Genomic DNA, 21103 nt, shown 5'->3' with positions numbered 1-21103 from the left:
TCTCCATATATTATAAAGGAGAAATCAAAATTTGGCCACTCAATGTATATTAACTGCATAAGGCTGTCTTCAGTTCCCTGAAGACCTCCGAGTACAGCAAATGTAATTCATTTTGCCTGGTTAAGTCCAAGGCACCCAACAGAGCATAAAATACCTATAGTATCCTCCAAGGCCTCCAAAACAACTTACCCTCTTTCTTGGGGGTATGGGACTTTTCTTCCCCTCCAGTTCATCCTGATAGCCTAAAACATTTCAGTTTTGTTTTTGTATAACCCAGATCCCATTTTGCTAGGTTTATGGGCAAGCCAACCTTGAGAGTGCACTACTGTACTTTCCATACAATGCTATAAATTACAGCATTAACCAGATACACTTTATAGAACTTTCTTCACTGTACAATAACCTGTTCCCTCAATCACTGGAGTGGCATCATGGAGACCAACATTTCCCAACTTTGGCAAACTAAATGTGTGCGAATGCTCAGCAATGGTTATGTTGGCTGTGGAATTCTGGGAGTTGAAGTCCATATACCTGGAAGTTACTACAGTTGGGAAATCCTGATGTAGACCAAGTGGCATCTTCACAAAATAAAATACTTTCTTCACCATTATAAAACCAATTTCCCACTAGAAATAGCATCCAGGGGGATTTGCCAATTATAGTGCATTAAACCAAGGGTGGATAAATACCTATACATGTTTAACTTACATTCTTAGGTCCACAAAATCAAACCTCCCCCACTTTCGGCATCAAGACAATATTCCACTCTTTAAGAGAGTTCAAAATCACCAAATTCAATTGTGTGTTGAGTTTTTTTCTCCAGAGTGCTTCTCATCTGTTCAAGGATATGATAATTCTTTTTCCTATTGGGTCTTCCAATGCTTCCAGTGTCCTATAAAAATAATGGCCCCCATTTTACTGGTGATAGGCGTTTATGGCTGGCATTAATCAAGGAATGATGAGCTTTCAGGCTGAATAGCTGTGTCTAGTTTTCTGCTGTCCTGATGCTGTCCAGCAGCTATGGCTGGCCTCTTCAGAGGCATAGTAAGCTCATCATTCTTGGACCCTGATTTGCCTGTGAACACACTATTGTGCTCCTTTAAAAATCCCTCCAGACTTGCCTTTCTGCTCTGCTCTGGATCTATATGGATTTTAGAGTGACCATTGCCTGGGTTAAGGAATGCAGGAGAAAACAAATGTGCAAGACAACAAGCTAATTTCATTCAGCCAACTTCCCTCTCACAATGATAAGATATATGCTGCCTCCAGATTGCCTTGATCCTTCACCAAGGGCAACAATGGTTACTAGGACAGATGGGAAGCAGGAGTGCAGGATTTGGAAGGTCTGTCTATTTTAGCACCTGCAAGTTCAGAAAACAGGAAGCAAAAGTTTGGCAAGTTTTAAATTCAGTTCACCAATGGCTTGTGCGTCTTTGAAGAATATGGCAAGAATAGCCACACAAGCAAAACTACCTAAAGTAATAAAAAGGAGCTCTTCCTGCCCCTCCATCACAGAATGGCAAACCCCACAAAATTTGACCCAACTAAGCTATTTTGTCTACTGACAATTCCATATAAACAGGTTGTTCAAAAAGGTTTTTCTGGAGGGGTGATGGTGGTGAAGAAACGACACACTCAGTTATGAGTGCTTTCATAGAGCCATATCAATTTCAGTTACAGAGCTAAATCTCCCATCAATTTTTACATTTACTAATTTTTAACTTAATCCTAAGGATTAAATGGCATTTTTAAAGACAAAAGCCTTATTTCTTAATAGTATAATAAAAAATACACTGATGGCATTAAATTTTAGAAATTCCTTATTTGCAAATGAGACTCTGAATTTAGCAAACTATAGAGGATGGCCACAGATAACCAGAATAATAAAGTAACTTAGAGCTGGAATCCAAGTCTACCATCAGAATCTGTGCTTTACAGAACACCAATATTTCAAGAAGATGGGTACAAATACCAACTCTGGATTGTCTTCAAATGCAACAGCCCTGAATCTTGAAGGGAAAATAGTTCCTGAAACAGAACCATGCTTAGGCCAATATATGACTACGTTCAACCAACTATTTTGAATTAATGCGTATCAGCCAATAATTTTCTTTCACGGTTGTCAACAGATATAAAACAGTCACTTGAACTAAACCTGCAGCTATATATTGGTAGTCTCTCCATAATTAAATGATATGCAATTAGACCTTTCATACTGCACTCCTCCTTCAGATGAAGTATCAGGTGGCTAAAGTGTAGATGGTGCTCCCTGTGGATAGCAAAGTACCGATACTTCAATTGGATAAGATTATTCTTGGCTATCACTTCCGCTATTCTTTTCCCCTTGAGAAACAGGACAGCTTAACACCATAATCTCCAGTTATGTTTTAACTTAATGCTGTCCGAACATCCTGAGCACATTGACATTTCTATATCAAACTTGAAGTTTTTGTCAGTCATCAGCTGGCATTAAAAAAAACCTACTCCATATCATCCTAACCAAAGGGCTAGGCCCTTGTGTTGTGGGTAGCACACACCATGTCTTCAGCTGTGACTATGTAAGTCATGCCCTCAACTGGTTTAGGTATTTGGAAGAACAATAATTAAAGTGATTCATGATCAGGGTCAGGCAGCCTTATGGTCTGGATGGCTCTTTAGTTTGTGGAACTTGACACTGTCCAGCTTCTCAAAACGTTTGTCACAGTACTCGCAAGTAAAGTTGTATTGGACTTCTGAGGTATGCTTCTTCATATGCCAGTTGAGAGAAGACCTCTGTCGGCACTGATAGCCACAAATCTCACACCTGTGGAGAAAAAGAGTCATCATTTCTTTATACTCCAGACAAGAGACCAGGAAAGCACCCACAGTCCCATTCACTACCAACAGCTGTTGCTGTCTGTTCAGCATCTACTACCATAATCAAGGAGGATATGTATTCCAATCTACCTGCTTTTCCTGTCAAGTACTGAAAGTAGATTTTCTTAGTACAATTGTAATTAATAATTGCATAATTACAAAAATAATTAGTATACTTGTTTAATCTCAAGTATATCAAATGTACTGATAGTACAATAATTACTAAGTAGCTCATTCAGGGTTCCCATTTTAAAAAATGGTTAGATATGATCAGCCAGACTGAGCCCTGGTTAACTTGCACAAAGAAGGCAAAGCAAGCAGGCTCCAAAGGCCTTGCCCTGCTGCTCTGATGCTGGAGCGTGGCTCAGCCCAAGACTTTCTTGTCATGCCCCAGGTCACTCACTGGAGGGGGGTCTCTCCTGTGTGTGTTCGACGATGGACCTCCAGATGGTTCTTCCGCTTGAAGGATTTTCCACAAGTCTCACAGGTAAATTCACGGACTCCTAGGAAGATACAGGAATAAAAAAGGAACAGCAAAAGCCATCAATAGCTAACATAGGGACGTTTTCTGTCTCAAAGAAAATAGATTAGATCTAGGGACATCTCCTGAAACAACTTGCTTGAATGAGCAGCCCTACCACTAATTTAATCTAATTACACCATGCACCACTTAAAGGAACATAATTTGCTTTAAACTTAAAGAAAAATAATAAAAAGAGAGTCCCAATCCCATTGGTCAACCAATTCAATTTGAAAAAAACTAGTAAGTTTTTAATAAACTTTTTATTAAAAGTTTCATAGAGCATAAAAGTAACACAAATTAACAGAGAAAAAGCACAAAAGAAAGAAGAAAAAAGTAAAAATGCAAAAAGAAAGAATGTTATTATGATTTATTTATTTATCTAAAACATTTAGTTAACTGCCCACCTTATACCAAATTCTGAGTGGCTTCCAATCAAGGTTTAAAACAATATCAGTAATAAAACATAAAAACCACATTAAAACTATTAAAATCTTCAGGGCTTTCCAGAAAGCTAGGAGGGTGGAGGTCTTTGGAACTTTAGAGGGAAGGAGTGTTCCATAGGGAAGGGGCTGCCACAGAACTTTTCCTAGCCCCTATAAGGTGTAGTGTTTAAGGGAAGGGATCCTATCTAACCTGGTAGGATGGGGCAAGTGGAAAGAGCAAAAGAGTTTTCAGGATTCCCTCAATTCAGTGTAGAAAAGGAAGTTTTATTACCATCCATTGTTCTTTCTTTTGTATTTTTGGTGATTCCTAGAAGTTGTGTAGAACTAAACTATTCTGACTTTTCTTTTGGGAGTAATATAGAAGTAGGAAAAAAGTCATGAAACTTTGTTTCTATAGAAGACAACTGCAGCAAGACTATTCTTTGCTCAAAAATGGAAAGGCCTAACACTACCCACAATGAAGGAATGGTTGGTGAAGATGATAAAATTTTCTGAGATGGTTAAATTAACTTCTCTGCCTTGAGAGAAAAACTGTCTACATTTATGGTCGACTGGAAATCCTTTATAGATTTTTTTGCATAAAACAGAAAAGTGCATTTATGATTAGTGGTTTTGCGATTAGAAAAAAATCCTGGATAAAAGAAAAGAGTGAGTTTTTTTAGTAATCATAGTATTATAATAATTTAATTTTGATTCTGGATGTGTTGGCAGTCCAGGGGCTGGTACCCAGTTTGGGGGTCTTCCTAGACTCCTGGCTCCAGCTTGAGCTGGTGGCAGCCATGGCTAAGGGGGGCTTTGCAGAGATTTGTCTGGTATGTTAATTGCAGCCTTTCCTGGACTAGGAGGCCTTGCTTATGGTCACTCATGCCTTGGTCACTGTTTCAATAATTGCAGTGTGGATTATATGTGGCTGCTTTTGAAGTTTACCTGCAAGCTACAACTAGTCCAGAATGAGGTGCTATAGTCAGCGAAGGGTGCAGGTTGAGTTGGTTTCCAGTTTGGGGTGCACTTCAAGGTGCTGATTAACATATTTATTTATGTATTTATTTATGTATTTATGTATTTATTTATGTATTTATTTATGTATTTATTTATGTATTTATTTATTTATGTATTTATGTATGTATGTATGTATGTATGTATGTATGTATGTATGTATTTATTTATTTATTTATTTATTTATTTATTTATTTATTTATTTATTTATTTATTTAAAGCCTCTCTGGCATAGAGCCAGGTAATCTACTGGCCCATCTTTCCCTAAGGATCTCTACCCATCTTACCAGGTTGGATAGGATCCCTTCCCATAAACTCTACACCTTATGGGAGCTAGGAAGAGAGCCTTTTCTGCAACAGCCCCTTCCCTCTAAAGTTCTGAAGACCTCCATCCTCCTAGCTTTCTGGAAAGCCCTGAAGATTTATTTATCATTTGTAATACCTACAGAGGTAGAGAGCACCTATTCCTTTCTGAGTGGCAAAGCTATTATCTCCTCCATCCACTGTAGAAAGAGAACTTTTAAGTCCAGTACTTCATTTTCCTATAGTGGAGAAGCATATGGGAGATAGAATTCTGCAAGATTTTCAGAAACTTCCTTTAACAAAGGAAGATGCAGAAATCCATCTAGTGGCCTTGTATGTATTTCTGAGAGGAACCTCTGGAACAAAAAGAAGTTCAAGGTTGCTGGATAGCTAAGCTGTTTATAGAATGGGCTGTAACTGCCTCTAAAGCATTAATCAATAATGTTTTCATACAAGGGAAACAGAACTCTAGATGTACTTTGTTACGGCTATGGAAAATCTCTGCTATGTATAAACTGATTTTCTGAAAATAAATCAGTATGTAGTTATAAAAGATTAAATCTTTATTCCTCTGCAAATGTTCAACCTATGCCATACCTCATTTAGAATGATCTACACTTAGGACTGGACAATGGTAGAAGAAAGAGAGGAACAGATATTATATTATGGGACTGGGATTATTTTTTTAAAAAATGTAAGGACTAAAAAATGGCCATATAGCAGTTAATTAAAAGTCATATATATGTCAGTTCTGAAAGTGACAGCATTTTTAACATTCTAGCATATGCAAAAAAAGCTTGCTAGACTGGACAAACAGCTATATTGTTGTACAGGTAGTCGAGTTACAACTGAAATGAAGCCTGCCCAACTCAAGACAGGCCACCCATGTGATGAATCTGATATTATGATCTTTTTTGCAGTGGTTAAGTGAATCATATAGTCGCTAAGTGAATCCACAATCATTAAGTGAACATTGCGGTCACTAAGCAAAGCAATAGTTAGCTACAGGCGCAGTTTTGCAAAAAAGTAAATGGAAATATAAGCCAGTTTTCCACAAAAAGTCATAAAATACAGTCATATATCACAGGACACTGCAAATGGCCATAAATGCAGCCCAGTTGCTGAGCACTTAAAAAAAAGATCCTTTTTAATGGACCTAGCAGTTCCATTAATAATTTACCTTGTGGGAAAAATGAAAAGCGTCTGCAATCAGCTCTAGGAAAAACTAATGGGTCTTTGATAAGTGAAAACACCAAGATAAAATTATAAGACAGAAAACCTGCAGCATGAAAAAATAGAAATTAGATCCATTATGCCGACTGCCACAGAAAATGTACCATCTTGGCCATTATTTATGTGCCCAATGAAAAAAAGAGAAAAATGGGAATCTTGTAAAATAGTTAATTGCAGCACTTGTCACTATGTTCCTCCACAGTAAAAAAAGAAACAATCTTTACTTAGATTAGAAAGCCACAGAGTCCTCAGTGATTTGACTGGGAGAAAGCCCTCTCTAGAGATTGCTGCACATCTTTTACTGTTGCCTAATAAAGTAAATGGGAGGAACAAATTTCCTCTTCCACTATAAGAAAATTGTATCATGTTTGGACCTCTCCATTTCAAAACTGTATGTGTTGATGTGCAAGGTTAACAATTCCACCAGTCACCATATACCAAAATAACTCCAGTGATGAAGATGTATCATAGATAAGAAAACTTACAGGTGACAATATACCTGAATGGATTATCATGTGTCTTCGGAGATGATTAGATAGGTAAAACTTTTTGCCGCAACCTGGGTGTGAGCACACCTTCGTTTTTCCTTTTCGATGAACAAGATTAACGTGATTCTGAGGATAGAAAGAAATGAGATGAAAATTGTTCCTCTAGAGTACAAATTGGAAAGTTTTACTTCTTCACAAATACACAAATCTATAGTAATTAGAATAAATCACTACCTGTCCTTCAATATTTCTGACTTTATGTCCAAAATGGACAAAATGATGTATTATATGCCCTTGGTTGCATTAAAAGTTATCTTAGGGTTTAATTAGGCCATTTAGGCCCTGAAGTGTAACCCAATGTTCCCTGCAGGAATCCAAATTAACGCATCCCTAGCAAAGGACTGTCTACTCTAACTTCTGCTTGAACATATCAAGAGTAATTACATCCACTACAAAAAGTAGCTCTATTACTTCTGCCATTTTGCCTGACTCCCCAGCACAGAATACAATTTAGTGGTAAAATTAAGGTCAGAAGCTCTTATACTCTACCACCATAAAATTAATCAATCTATCAGGTCAGAGGAACTATACCTGGAAGCTACTAAGTGCTACATAGACTTGGGTGCATCCTTCATAAGGACAGTGGAACATCTCCAACATGCCATCTGCATCTATGACACGACCTCTTTTGCTTCGCCGCCTCCTAAGGGAAGAAAAATTATTCAAAGGAAAACTGCTACACGTTGCCCATAAATCTACTTCAATGTCAGAAAACTATTCTACTATTGTATTGTGCTCTATGAAAAACAACAAAAAACCCTAAAAAGAGCTTCGTTATTGCATCACAATAAACAGAGATTGTAGAGAATCTTAAGAATATCAGTTTCAGAGCGGCAAAGAAGGCTGAACAAAAAAGATTTGAGACACTCATTTCTGGACACCTAAAACAGACTTCCAGGAATTAGTACTAAGTTCTGCCAAATGTTTTGTCTGGAAACCTTAACTACCTACCATTTACTGAAGCTTGATTTAACAAAAATTAATCTATGTTTCTCTGATTTAGATTATCACAAATGTCATGCTGGACCAGGCTAAGACCCAACTATTCGAGTATTTTTTCTTACAGTGACCAGCCTCGGGGTGGGGTGGGGGGTGTTGCCAATGGAAAATCTAGATTGGCAGAACCATACAGATTCTTCTTCAGCAATCTTTGCTCCTCCAGAGACTTACTTATCTTTGCATAGATTACTATTACTACAATCTGCCTGCCATAAATATTAATCTGAATGGATGTATAAATTGGTGCTTTCGCAGGTACAACTGATCAGCAAAGTCTGCTCAGGGGTATCAATGTTTACCATTTAAGCAATGATAAATCACTTGGCAGCAATTGTGGAAAAGTCGCCAGAATCCTCAATAATCTATGAAAAACACAGTAAGCATTTCCCAATGTTCCAAGAAGCAGCAGCCAGTTGCTTCCTTAAATGTAGAGATCTAGATGGCCACATCTCTTTTTTGTAGCTCACTCACTTTTCAGGCTCCTTTGGAATCTCATAAATAATGGATGACATGTGGTTTCCATCCATCTTCTCCTCCTCCTCCTCCTCCTCCTCCTCCTCCTCCTCCTCCTCAGGTTCAGGCTCTGGTTCCTGCTCCCTGTTCTCATGGGCTGATTTTGAATCGCAGGATGTTTCTGTTTCTGTTGGAGGAGGATGCTCTTCTTTTTTGAGTTTAAACAATGCCTCATTTTCTGCCATCAATCAGAAAGCAAAATTGTAATTCTAAATGCTGACATACTCTGTCTCAAGTTATATATGGATATTAGCCAAAAACCAATCACTTCTGAAACGTGTTCTCTCCTAAAATATTGTGCAAGTAATTGGGGAGAAACAGAAAACTAAATAAGCAACATATTGAAGATAAACCGGAGAATCTCCATGGAAAGAAACAGAAGGCCATGTCAAACATACCGGTATCACCACTCCAAAAAGAAGTTTGTACTGTTTCTTTACACGAATTCCATTCTTGAAGCCAGATTTGCACATAAAACTAACAAGTGCTATCAAAAAATGACACATAAAAATTTAACATAAAAACATGCACATACACTCAAAACATACATCTTCATGTCCCAAATATGAAGATATCAAATAATCTATTTTAAAATTAACATTATCCTTCTATTAAATATTAAATGAGGCAAACTTTCCAATTCTTGATTTTCTCTACTATTATGGGCTTCATAAGCAATTGCTGATATATTTGTAGTTCAACTGTTGTGGCATGAGACACAAAAAGAACCACAAAATGAGTTATTGCAAGATGAGTGAAAAAGTACAGATCTGCACCTTAATCCCTCAGAGGAATGTCACTTCTTCACAGAATGCTGCAGACAGCTGGAAGAATGCTTATGGAAAAGAACAGATTAAATTTGCATGCAACAATATGCAGACTGCGATTCCGCCCACCCCTTCTGAACTTTAAAGCATAGAGTTGGAAGCTCCTGCAATCCTTCCTATAGCAAAAATGCCACTCTTATACTTACAACAGTGCATTAAACACAGACATTTTAAAGCTAGACACCTGGTCATTTGGGAATAGGCAGCCAAGGTGGATGGTAGAAAGTACCTCTTTTGGTTTTGATGTATTCCATGTTTCCTGTGCTACTCTGCTGTCCATTCTCAGGCTCTACCTGAGTATAAGGCGCTACACCCTCAATCACAGCACAAGGCAGCTCCTCTTCTCCTGCGCTGGTGACATTCAGTTGGATTCCCTCTGCTGTGAGAGAATCATAGCCGGGTCCAGCAATGATGATGACCTGTGAACCTTGCATCATACCTTGCACAGGGCAGTTGGCTACTACTTCACCAAGTGTCTCTTGTGAAATGTTCTCAAACAGAGTTCCATGACCTGAACCCATCTGCATGGACATTGGCATGCATACCACAGTTTCCATTGTCTCTGGTCCACTGAGGGATGGGTTGTGGCACATGCTGGCACCTTGTTCTGCTCGTAAGTTCTCAATATGGTGTTCAAACGGAATATGGATGCCTTCCTGTGTGATGAGCCCACTGGTATTTTCTCCTCCTGCATTTGCTGAGGGTTGCTGAACTTGGGGCTTGTCTTTCTGATTCTCCAGCTGTTCCTCTATCACAGTGCTAGAGCTCTCTTCTGAAGACTCGGAGCTTCCAGCTCCAATACCATTGGCAACTACAAATTTCAACAAAGATGAGAAAATTAGCAGATAATTTCTTAGGAACACTAACAGACAAATCTTACAGCCGGACACTTCACCTGCTTACTATCCATAGCTGTATCCAGGATTCTACCTATTCAGAATAAATTAGGATATCTAAACACTTGAAGAACCATGATTGCCCTATTTGCCTCCATTCAAAAAGGCCTCCTCTTCACTCTCATTAAGATTTTTAGATCACTTAATAAGGCCAAAAGTGCACATTCTTGCCTTCTGTGTCTTCCATCATTACTCTCTATGCAGGAAATAAGCAAGTTTAGAACTTATTTTACTGAGAAGAGATGATTAGAGTTATTTATTGCTCTCTTTCCATTGTACTTCCTCAACCTCTATATAAATGTATATAAAGAACAGTATTTCCTGAATGGATGTCAGATGTCCAGCTAGCGAATTCAAGAAAGGAACTCCTGGGACATTGTTCTTCCCAAAAGCAATACTTTTATTGAATGTACTACATTGGCAGAAAAAATGGGCAAGAACAGCTCTGAAATTCCCACTCAAAGGTCCGTATAATTAAACATGAATTCCCCCTTTGGTCGCTCCCCCTTGATCCACTGCACTGTCCAATCACCTATGCTCCATTTATTATGGGAACTGTTTGGATCAGGGGTGTCAAACTCAATTTCACTGAGGGCCACATCAGCATTATGGTTGCCCTCAAAGGCCCAGATAAGCACGTCTGGGTGGTCACAGCCAGGTCACCAAGACCAGGTGGGTGTGGCTGGGTGGGTGTGGCTAGCTCAACTGGCTGTCTCGATGCTGCTCTCTCAATGAGTCCACAAGCTCGTCTCCCCAAACTGGCGGCAGCCAAGCGCATGCGTGTACACACATCCTGCATTCTAGGTTTGGAGACTTTTACCTACAGAGGAAGGAGAGGTCCTTCTCCCCAAGCCCAGGCATGATTGGCAGCTTGCCATTTCAGATGTGGATAAAAGTCTCCAAGCTTGGAATGGTGTTTCTGTGTGTGCGCGGCAGCACTGGCAGGAGCAGTCCCTCAAGCAGGAGCTCAGCCCTGCCCCACACTCACGTACCTCAGGGCCCCGCAGCCAGGCCACCCCTGCCCCACCACCTGCCTCACCCCACAGCAGCAGCACTGGCAGCAGCAGTCCCATCCAGCGGAAGTCCCACTGCCCCTCCACTCTGCTCCAGACTTTGGCTGGGACCCTGCCAGTGACGTCTCCTCAGTGGCTGGATTAACTGCTTGTGCTCCGACAGCCGGAGTTCCATTGCGGTCAGCAACAGCTCCATTCTTTTCCTCCATTCTCAAATCTTTGCCAAGTCTTTACCACTTTCCCAAAGGATGGGTAGGTGGTGGGGCCCAGCACCCCGAAAGAAAATGAAAGTCTTAAGAGACTTGGTTTACTGTCATGGTTCCAACAGACAGATGAATAAAGCAGAGGTTTGAGAATTCCTCAAAGAACATCTTTATTAGTTACAAAGTATCAGCACGGTGAAAAGTGAAACCAACTATGAATACACAAGTAACAATTTCCCAATACAAAGTTAAATGTCCCACCTATAAAACTATGCAAGCAACTAAATCCCCCAATATGATTATTTGGTGGGCTTTTTATGCAATGCCCAGTCCCTTGTCTCGGAAGCAGCCAATGATCTTGGTTCCCACAGGATAGAAGATTATTTTGACTAACAAATCACCTGGGCAACCCCCCCCCTCTCCGTTTCTAGAATGAAAAGGAAAAAATGGCTGCAGCCACGCTCATTTGTAGAGTTGACAATCGGCCCCTCTTAAAAAGAAAGAGTCTCCTGTAGGGGAAATAAAAAGCAAGTTAAGTATTTCCTCGAGGCTTGTGAGGATATTTATTGTAAAACTTTTTTATTAACCTGTTCGCTTTCACATTCGTACATTTCACCCATGTAGCTTATGACAGGAGATAAACTTTCCACTGCACTTTCCCTTGTACAACCTAGAATCAAGAATTCATTTTATTTCATAATGTGTCTCCCCCTCTACCACTATGGACCCGGCGGCTTATTTGGAATAGGTCTTAAAGAAGATTCAGACACAGGTTTCAACAGATTACAATGAAACACAGGGTGAACTTTTCCCAACAGTCGTGGAAGTTTCAATTCCACTGTAACAGGGTTTATGATTTTTGTGATGGGAAAAGGACCAAGGAACTTTGGCCTCAATTTTCTGCTGGGTAGCTTTAATCTTAAATATTTTGTTGAAAGATAAACCAATTGCCCAACATAAAAAGGGTTTTGAGGGGAACGTTGTTTGTCTGCCTGCTCCTTATAAACCTTGGTAGCTTTGGTCAATGCTTTCTTCACATTCACCCAACCCCCCTGGAAAGATGTCACCCATTGATCCAAAGTCTGGGAATTAGGAGGCTCCTGGGGGAACTCAGGCATAGGCACACAATCTTGACCCGTTACTATTTTAAATGGGGTGAGTCCTGTGCTACTGTGCACAGTATTGTTATAGGCTACCTCCACGAAAGACAGGAAGTCAGCCCAATTAGTCTGCTGGCAATCTGAGGTACTGTTCCACCATTGCGTTAGCTTTTTCAGCCGCACCATTTGTACTTGGATGAAAAGCTGACGAAAAGCTCCCGAGTCAACCCAATCAGTTTAACGAACTCCCTCCAGAACTTTGTAGTAAACTGGACTCTCCTGTCAGAAATAATCTGCTTTGGGGCTCAATGGAGCTGATATATTATGTTTCAAAAACATCTTGGTTAGCTTTTGGGCAGAGGGAAGTCCTGAGCAAGCGATGAAATACACTTGTTTGAAAAATAGATCAATTACAGTCCATATTACAATGTTTCCCTTGCTCTCAGGCAACTCTACTATAAAGTCCATGCTATTTCTTCCCAAGGCTGGGGTCAGCTACTTGTTGCAGCAATCCTGGGGGCTTCCCAGGACATCTTTTCATTGCAGCGCAGATAATACAGATCCTCACATAACTCTTGACATCTCTTTTTATCCCTGGCCACCAGAATTGCCTCCGCACTAAATGCAACATTTTCAGGAACTCAAAATGACCCTCCTGCTTTGCATCATGACTGTGCTGAAGCACTTGGAGTCTGAGGCCGTCTGGGAAGTATAACTTAGAGCCTTTCCAGGCTAGTCCTCCCCTAAGGGTTAAAATAGATTTGTTGTCTTTGAACCAGGTATCAAGTCTCTAATTGTTGCTTAAGTTCCTTCAGTAAGTGATTATCAGGACCAGCAAGTGATCCTTGTGTTTGTGATCTAGCTGTTACTTGAGAAGCAGACTGCAGCAGGGGAATAATGGAGTTGATTACTTCCTCCCGGGGAATTTTGAACTGGGGCATTCTAGACAAGGTGTCAGCCAAAACAGTCTAACCCCCTGGGAAATACTTAGGTGAAGTTAAAACTGTTGAAGTATTGAGCCCATCGGACCTGTTTCGGGGATAATTTGCAGGGGTTTTTCAGAGCTTCCAAATGTTTATGATCAGTCCATACTTCAAAAGGTATCTCCCTCCCCCTTCCCTAGCCCATTTATATTCCTTAGATCATCTACCTACTACTCCAATTTCCCACAATTGTCCTGATAGATTTATCTTTCCTTCAGTGTTCTTCTGTTCTTCTTCCTTTTTCTCAAATTTCTTCTGATTTATGTAAAAAGTCTTTTCCATTTTCAGTGTTGTCACTTCCTTTTCTGATTTTTCCGTTGACTGGGTCTGTTGGTCAATTGGGTCCTTCGTGTTATTATTTAGTTGTTCCACTTTTCCTGTTATTTTCTGCATTGTTAGTTCTTTGGTTGTAGTCAAGTTCTGGGTTTGTATATTTAAGCTGGCATCTTGTTCCTTTATGTTGCATCTTATTTTGTCATAAGCTGAAAGAATGGTTTTGTGTATTGATTTCAACATGAAAAGGATTTTTTCCTGATCTTCATCCATATTCCCTTGATAGTATGTTAAGTTGAAGACTTTAGAATCAAATGTTAAAAAGTTTTTTTTTGTTTTTATAGCTAGTTATGGGACATCTTTTTCACATGTTATAGGTGGTCTTTATAGCAGAAATTGTTTTTCAAGAGTTTATAGTCCAAGGTATCCCCTCATCTTGTATAACATATGTTTCTCATGTAAAGTAATAGGAAAGCAATTCCCCAAGTATAGGTCTGAAAGTCAGTAAAAGTTTACATTTATAGTTCAAACAGGCCAAATATGCCACCCAGAAGTTCCTTCTTTGTAGCTGTTTTTTTCACAGGTAACTGTCAAGGTCAAGAAAAAAATTTTCTAGAGTTTGGGCTTCAAGCCAAGTCTCTTTTAGGCAATAACAAATTGTAATACCATACTTCGACACAAGAAGTCACCGACACTGTTTAAAGCTTTTAAGTCCAAAATTTTTATTATAGTTTTCAAGTCTTTATTTCTTTTTTAGATAAAAACAAACATCTCCAGTAAGAAAAGGAACCCTTTTAGTCCCCAAGTTTCAAAAGCATATACATCCAATTAGATTAAAAATTTTCTTATAGTTGCTCTGTTTCCCCTGGGTAGTTAATCACTGCTTTTTTTAGAGGGTGGGGTAGAAATTCCCTTTTCACTCTCCTCACAGGGGAAAAAATATTTTGGGCAGCTTTTACAGGAAAAAAAATACTTAGTCTTAAAGAGAGGACCAGATCTTACCTAGTTTCATCCACGTTGCTTTAAAGGTGCTTGGTGGTGATTTTGACTTTGGCTGTCAGCAGCTTAGTGACGGGCCATATTGCTATGGCCGGTCTTTCTCCCGCTGGTTTGGAGGGATTCCCCGGATCAAACGGAAGGGCCGCCACCCTCCCATGATCAAGCAGGTTCCCCTCCTTGCTTGTCGCCCCTACAGTGCAACTTTCGACCCTTTCCAGGGTCCCCCAGCGGAATGAATTCAGATGCGGAAGACAGAGCTCGCCTTCCTGCGTCTGCCCACTGTTGATTCAGAAAGAAGGATAGCTTCTCAGAGTCCCCCTCAAAGGTGGGCTTGATGGGAGGCAGCTCAAATCATGGCAGGGCTGCCTGCTCTTTCTGCTGATCTGCTTGTTGGTCTTGGGACGTGCCCGAACCACCCTCTGGATTTCTCTTGGCCGGGCTCCTGGATTGGCAGCCCAAGGCTGCGGCAGTGGGCTTGGTTGGGATACACGGCTTAACATCACAGCTGCCTGGGGAATAGGTGAGGGAGCACAAGCTCCCGCAGTTGGGCTGGGACTCCAGCAGGGAGAGAAAGAGATGGGTAGCCCTTGGCATTCCCCCTAGGGCACTCACGCCATCTCTTTTACCTCCAATTTGCCAGACTTCTCCTTCAGCTGCTAGAGCGAGGGGATATGGACTGCGGACTGGAACTTTCAGTCTCTGGAATCGATCCCTTGCCCTTTTGGTATGCTGCGGATGAAAACCCCTGGGACAGCAGTAATAGGAGTTCCTCTTCAGCGGCAACCGGAGTACTCCTGTGCTGAGGGGCAGCTTCAGCTTGATAGAGGTCCGCTAGGATCGTAGTTCCTCCCTGCGGTACCAGCTCCCCAGGTTGGATCAACTGGGACTTTGGCCGAGCCCCTACCAGTGATGCCTCCTTGGTGGCTCGGCTAGATGCTTGCATAGTTTGTTATAGGAACTGTCTGGATCATTCAAAGATCTGGCATGTAGGCCTTGAGTGTGACATGTCTGGATTGTTCAAACATCTGCACGTGTCCTTGAAGGAGGAAGCAGGGCCTCACAATCTGCAGACAGGTTCTTGGCATTCCATTCCCACCCCAGACGATTCAACCACCCCCTTCCTTATTATTGTCAAGTTGAGAGCAGAGAAGAAACTAGGGAAAAGCCAATCACTCTTGACAATGGTATTGTGCAGTCTAATTTCTGTAGTATTTGAATTCAGACAGACAAGTCAACTAGCTAACAATACTTATTGGAAAAATAGTGTACTACAATCAGTGATTGTAAATATCAAGTCTGGAAAATAAACTATTTTCTGGTTGGCACTAGGAAATGTTCTAATGTTCTAGAAAATGTTCTAATGTGGCATTTAAAAAATCATTTAAATCTTTTTAAAAAGAACATATTATTTGTCACAAACTATAAGAACAACAGGCCTAGGAAAAATTATGAAAAAACACTGGTTAAAATGGTGCAATATTACATAGACATTTTAATATAAACATTTAAAGATAACATTTTACCTTACAATATTCAATCTGGAACGAAAATAACTGAAAACCATGCATACATTAATAAACTTTAGGAATTCTGGGCTATCCATGATGTGATAATTATTTATTTCAGAAATGAATTTCTTTTCATTAATGTGTGTTAGTCCATCTCCAACTTCACTGCTGTAACTTAAACTGTGTTCATGCATTTCCAAAGTTATCCCAGCTTGTCTCACTGATTTCCAAGCTCTGCTGCACTAAAGAAAGCAGCTAGCTTATATGAGTTGCAAAAGCTACATAGAAATATTTGCTACATATTAACTGCAAAAAAAAGTCAGGTTGGAATGTTAACATTCTGGACATTGGACACTTACCATTGTCACATTCATTTTCAGAATCACTGAGTGGTTTAAGTGGTGAGTGCAAGTCCTGGAAATAGCGGTGCCCTGCTTCACATTGCCACACAGCTGTGGTATACATCCCGAAGTTGGGATCCAGCTCAGAGAGGTGAGGCTCATAAGGGCAGCGATTCTTGTGATCTTCATACCAGATGACTGTGTTCTTCAGGCAGTTCACGTTTCGCCTTCTTCCTTGGGACATAATAAGAATGGGAAGCAAACAAAACAAAATAAAGCACAGAAAGTGTTTGAGAAACTTGGAACAGATGGCATGCTCTCTCTGAAAGCTAATGACAAAATCCATCTGTCTTTATATATTATGTAATTTTATGTTAATTATTTCTACATTTAGGAAAACAACTAACCAAATGAATTTAAGTCTATTTGAAAAAAAAAGAAAAGAAAATAGACCCATTTTAGGACAGCAAAGCTGTTAAAATAAATATGGTATGTCTCATTGTATTATCATTATTCACAACGTTCTTTATGATTAATGACAAGAATAGCATTTTGCATTTCATCAGAAGTAATACATAAATGAAGTTTTATTCCACACTTTCCTTTGCAACATCAGCACTTTGGAATAGTACAGAGTCATAGAATGCCTTAGCATCACATGATACTAACTATATATATCTAGTCTCTAAGCTGAATATTTACAGTACTTGACTACTTCCTGAGGCCAGTTTGTACCTTATGCTTTATGAGAGAGAAATACTTTGCAGGCTGAAACTTTTGTAAGAACAGTGCTAATATTTAGGTTGATTGACCATGTATTTCTTCTCATTTTAGAAAATCCAGTCCTTTATCCATTCTGTCCAATTTTGGACATCAGTAAGTCTTACAAACAATTGCTTTAGCTTAGGCAATAAACTGCCCTATTTGATTATATTCAGCCCTGAAAATTATATGGAGAGCAGTATCCCTCTCCCAAATCTAGTTAACTCACAAGATTTGGAAACCTCTTACAACAGAAACCAAAACCTTTATAAATGAATAAAAAAAATGCTGGTTCTAGTTCAACGGAATTTATTTCAGGATTTTTTAGGACTACAATCATATATATAGTATATTAAATGATTTTTATTAAAAGGTAGGAATATTCCTGCTATAACTGAGAATTTATAATTTGAAGTAAACAGAAAGCTTTTAAGCTCAGTAATTTCAGCTCTACATTAGGGACTACTGCAAACTAAGAAAAAATACTTCGTAAAAAGTATGATGAAAAGGTTACTAATTTCTTAGGCCTCCATTTCACTTTTAACAGTCATTACTCACAATGTCCATTGTAATATAGTATTTCAAGAAATTGAAATTTCAACATGAACAGGGCATGTGCTTTTTCTGATTACTGAAGGGTTATTGTCATTACATGTTGAAAAATAACAAAATGAAATAACCTTTAATGCAGGGGTCCTCAACCCCTGGGCTGCGGCCCACTACCAGCCATGGCATATTTGGAACCGGGCCATGCAAGCAGCTGGCTGACTCATGTACGCAGCTCAACTCACATGAGCAGCAGGCTGGAGCACATGCACCGCTCGACTCATGTGAGAGGTGGGCTACTCATGCAAGTTGAGCTGTCAGTGTGCACAGTCACGCTGCCTCCCGCTCACGTGGCCTGGTTTTCCTTCCCCGCAGCCAGGCCACCAACCCTCAAAGGTTGGGAGCTACTGCTTTTATGCTCATGTCAATACAAAGAGACCAAATTTTTAAAAAACCAAACAGCTAACTTAAATAAATCCCTAACATTTAAATTGTGTCAATACAGGAGCTATAAATGATTTTTAACAGAAAATGTGATGTGCTATAAAGCATATTTATATTTTAATCTCTACTGATATTTTAAAAAACGAAGCAATGAAATTCCAAGAAGTCAATGTTATATTATGAGAATATGATGAAATTTTCAGTATAAATATACAGTTTGGCTTTTTTAGTTTTAAAAATATTGAGCCAGTTATACAAAATTAAATCTATAATGGATGTTGAGCAGTTTCAATGTCAGGTTTAGTGTGGTCAAATGTAGTAGAATCAATAAACAAAGTTAAAAGTTATAATGTGCCCTTTGATCTCGATTCTTTTTTGATAGAGGTAAAGGTGATTATAGCCAAGAAAAAAAATTAACTGATTTTTAGGTGCAAATAGAAAACAAACAAAACACAGAAAACATTAGATTCAACAAAACTAATAAACCATATAGGGCTACAGATGGAAGAATTTTAAATTATTAGGAGAAAGGTGGAAATTATTTAGAGGCTACTGGAATTAAGTCGCTACAATAAATTTGAATAAATATTTCTGAAATCATTACAAAGGTAAGTGAAGATTCTTATACCAGGAATTTATGCAAATAATTATATATTCATTCAAATTCACTGAGATTTACTTTGCAAAGAACTGATGCCAATTTCTGTATCATTATAAATTCATTCCAGACTTTCGTCTTTTTTTCTACTGTGGCATTCTGCTTTTTAAAGGTTTTGTTAATTTAAAAACTGGCAGCAATTGATTGTATTTTTAGAGTATGAATAAAGCCTAATATATCAATGCACAGATTACACTTACTTTTGTTACGTTGTGGCTCATAAGGCATCTGCTCCCATGGTTTTCTGCAAGTAAAGGCGGTAGAATAACATGAATATCATGGCATGTACATAGATCTCCAGAAGTGAATACTAGGACTTGTTTGTCAAAGGAAAGCCTCAGCCAAAGGAGGTACTAAAAGCCTTTGAAAAACTTCTTCAAAGATAATATTTCAATAAGATTTTTATTCAGAGAGGAAAGTAATGGTAAGAAATAAGGAAATTATGCTTCTGAAGACACCTAGTTTATACCCTAATCAGCACTCTCTTCTTTAATAGTCTCTATCAGAACAACAAACAACAGAATTCAAACAAGCTCTCTGTTTCTCAGTTAGAGCAAATACTGCCAATGAGCAAACAAGGACTCTATGAAGAACAGTTATCCACTATTTGTTGATCTGGAATAATTTCCAGGTCACCATGCATAGTCATATCGATTAGTCACTAAATTTCATACATTTTTCAGACCTGTATACTTCCAGACAATACATGCATACATTACAAACTAAAATAAGGATATGATGATCATTTTCAGGAAATGTTTTTAAAGATTTGATAAATAATTCTTGGCTGCACAAACACAGTCAGGATGGATAATTATGGAGGATACAATATGCAAATGTGACAGTCAAATTATAGTACTTCATTCTAAAACAGCCATATAAGTGCCCTCCCTGATGCTAATGGGGGGAAAAACACAGAATGGTTATAGTTTGCCTGTTTCTCACTACTCGTTTCTAAATCCAAGATGACACATTTTCAGAGTTAACCATCTCATACTCCTTTTATCAAATGCCTTGAAATCTAGAGAGCGACATCTTCTGGAGCAGCCAAATTCGAAGGTACGCAGGAAATTAAGGTAAACTGGAAATAGTCCTACACTAATCTCCGAAACGTCAAGCAGTTTTGCTGGCAAAACCACGCTATCAGCCTCCATGCGCAGAAAAAAGGCCTCGTGCCTCTCCCAATTCATGTTTTTGGAGAACGCTTCATTTTTGGCCCTTTGCCTGCTTTGCACTTGCCCTCGGAGGGAGGACCCACGCTTCTCGCGCCCCGCATCTTGTATGGCCACCAGGCCTTCGGGGCGCATGCGGCTGAGTACTCCCCCATTTGCCTTAACCGTCTAGCCATCTCCTCCCTCAGACCCTTCTGCCGACTCTCACCCGCGGCGCCCGGCCCGCTGTTCTCGTTCCAGTTCCAGTAAATAAGCCGCCAGCTTGGCGTCACTCCAGCCACTGCGCTGCCTCAGGTCCACCCACGAGCCGTGAGACTCGCCCAGGTAGACCCGCCGCTCGTCGTATTTCTTGCGGGATTCCAGGCGTCGTCGTACCCGGTCAGACTCGGTGAGGCGCGGCCTACCCCGGGCTTTCCGCCCACCACGAACCTTCCGCCCACCCGGCGCAGTCTCGGCATCCACATCCCCAGCAGCGACCTCTTCTTCCTCCTCTTCCCCTTCTTCCTCGGGCTCCCCACCATCCTCCTCACCTGGGGCTGGGCCGCGCTCCGAATCACTCATCCCTGCTTCGTAACCAGGGAACCCGCCACTCGAGAAACCTTGTTATTAGAAGAGGGCTTGAGCGCGCGTTAATGACGTCATTGGCGACCGCTCGCTTGCAGCCACTTCCGGGTGGAGGAAGGCTCCCGGGCTGGTTCCCTGCGAGTCAACGTCGGAGGGCATTTTGGCCGTAAACTTTCCAGAAGGTGGCAGATAATCAAGTCTTAGATTCTGGAATATGCATTTTGGCAGATGGAAGCACCACCGTTAGAAAAAAAAGTGCAACAGGCTTACCTATGGTAGGACGATTAAACAAGTTGCGAGGGCAAAGATAGCAAAAAGGTTGTATTTTTCTCTCTGCTGCCTTCTAGCGATCCTCCGTATTTTCATAGTTCAAATGAAATGGTTCTGCCTGAAAAAATGA

At 40.0% G+C, this 21103-nt stretch overlaps 1 protein-coding gene across 3 annotated transcripts; it reads right to left on the bottom strand.

Annotated features, from left to right (window-relative positions):
• Positions 1 to 1199: 1199 nt before the first annotated feature.
• Positions 1200 to 21103, bottom strand: ZNF653 (zinc finger protein 653). Of its 3 annotated transcripts, none has more exons than XM_083354611.1 (9): positions 20348 to 21103; positions 19168 to 19211; positions 16576 to 16791; positions 9471 to 10052; positions 8373 to 8592; positions 7434 to 7545; positions 6840 to 6968; positions 3260 to 3359; positions 1200 to 2803 (listed from the first exon to the last, which is right to left on the bottom strand). In XM_083354611.1, exons 1-9 carry the CDS (start codon positions 20698 to 20700, stop codon positions 2748 to 2750), a joined length of 1812 nt encoding a protein of 603 aa, XP_083210737.1. In that variant the 5' UTR covers positions 20701 to 21103; the 3' UTR covers positions 1200 to 2747. The 3 variants fall into 3 exon arrangements, with proteins under 3 accessions (XP_083210737.1, XP_083210736.1, XP_083210738.1); XM_083354610.1 differs by having other exon boundaries at positions 6854 to 6968; XM_083354612.1 differs by having other exon boundaries at positions 6854 to 6968; positions 20670 to 21103.

Source organism: Vipera ursinii (genome assembly GCF_947247035.1).
Source record: "Vipera ursinii genome assembly, chromosome: 2".
NCBI lineage: Eukaryota > Metazoa > Chordata > Lepidosauria > Squamata > Viperidae > Vipera > Vipera ursinii.
The sequence above is the reverse complement of the archived record's forward strand: the minus strand, read 5'-3'. Positions and strand labels throughout refer to the sequence as shown.

Coding starts and splice junctions, on each gene's coding strand:
- ZNF653 (XM_083354610.1), bottom strand. CDS start 20,700: ATGAGTGATTCGGAGCGCGGCCCAGCCCCAGGTGAGGAGGATGGTGGG. Junction 19,212..20,347: donor CAGCGGGCCGGGCGCCGCGG/GTGAGAGTCGGC, acceptor CTTTACTTGCAG/AAAACCATGGGAGCAGATGC. Junction 10,053..16,575: donor TGAAAATGAATGTGACAATG/GTAAGTGTCCAA, acceptor TGAAATTTGTAG/TTGCCAATGGTATTGGAGCT.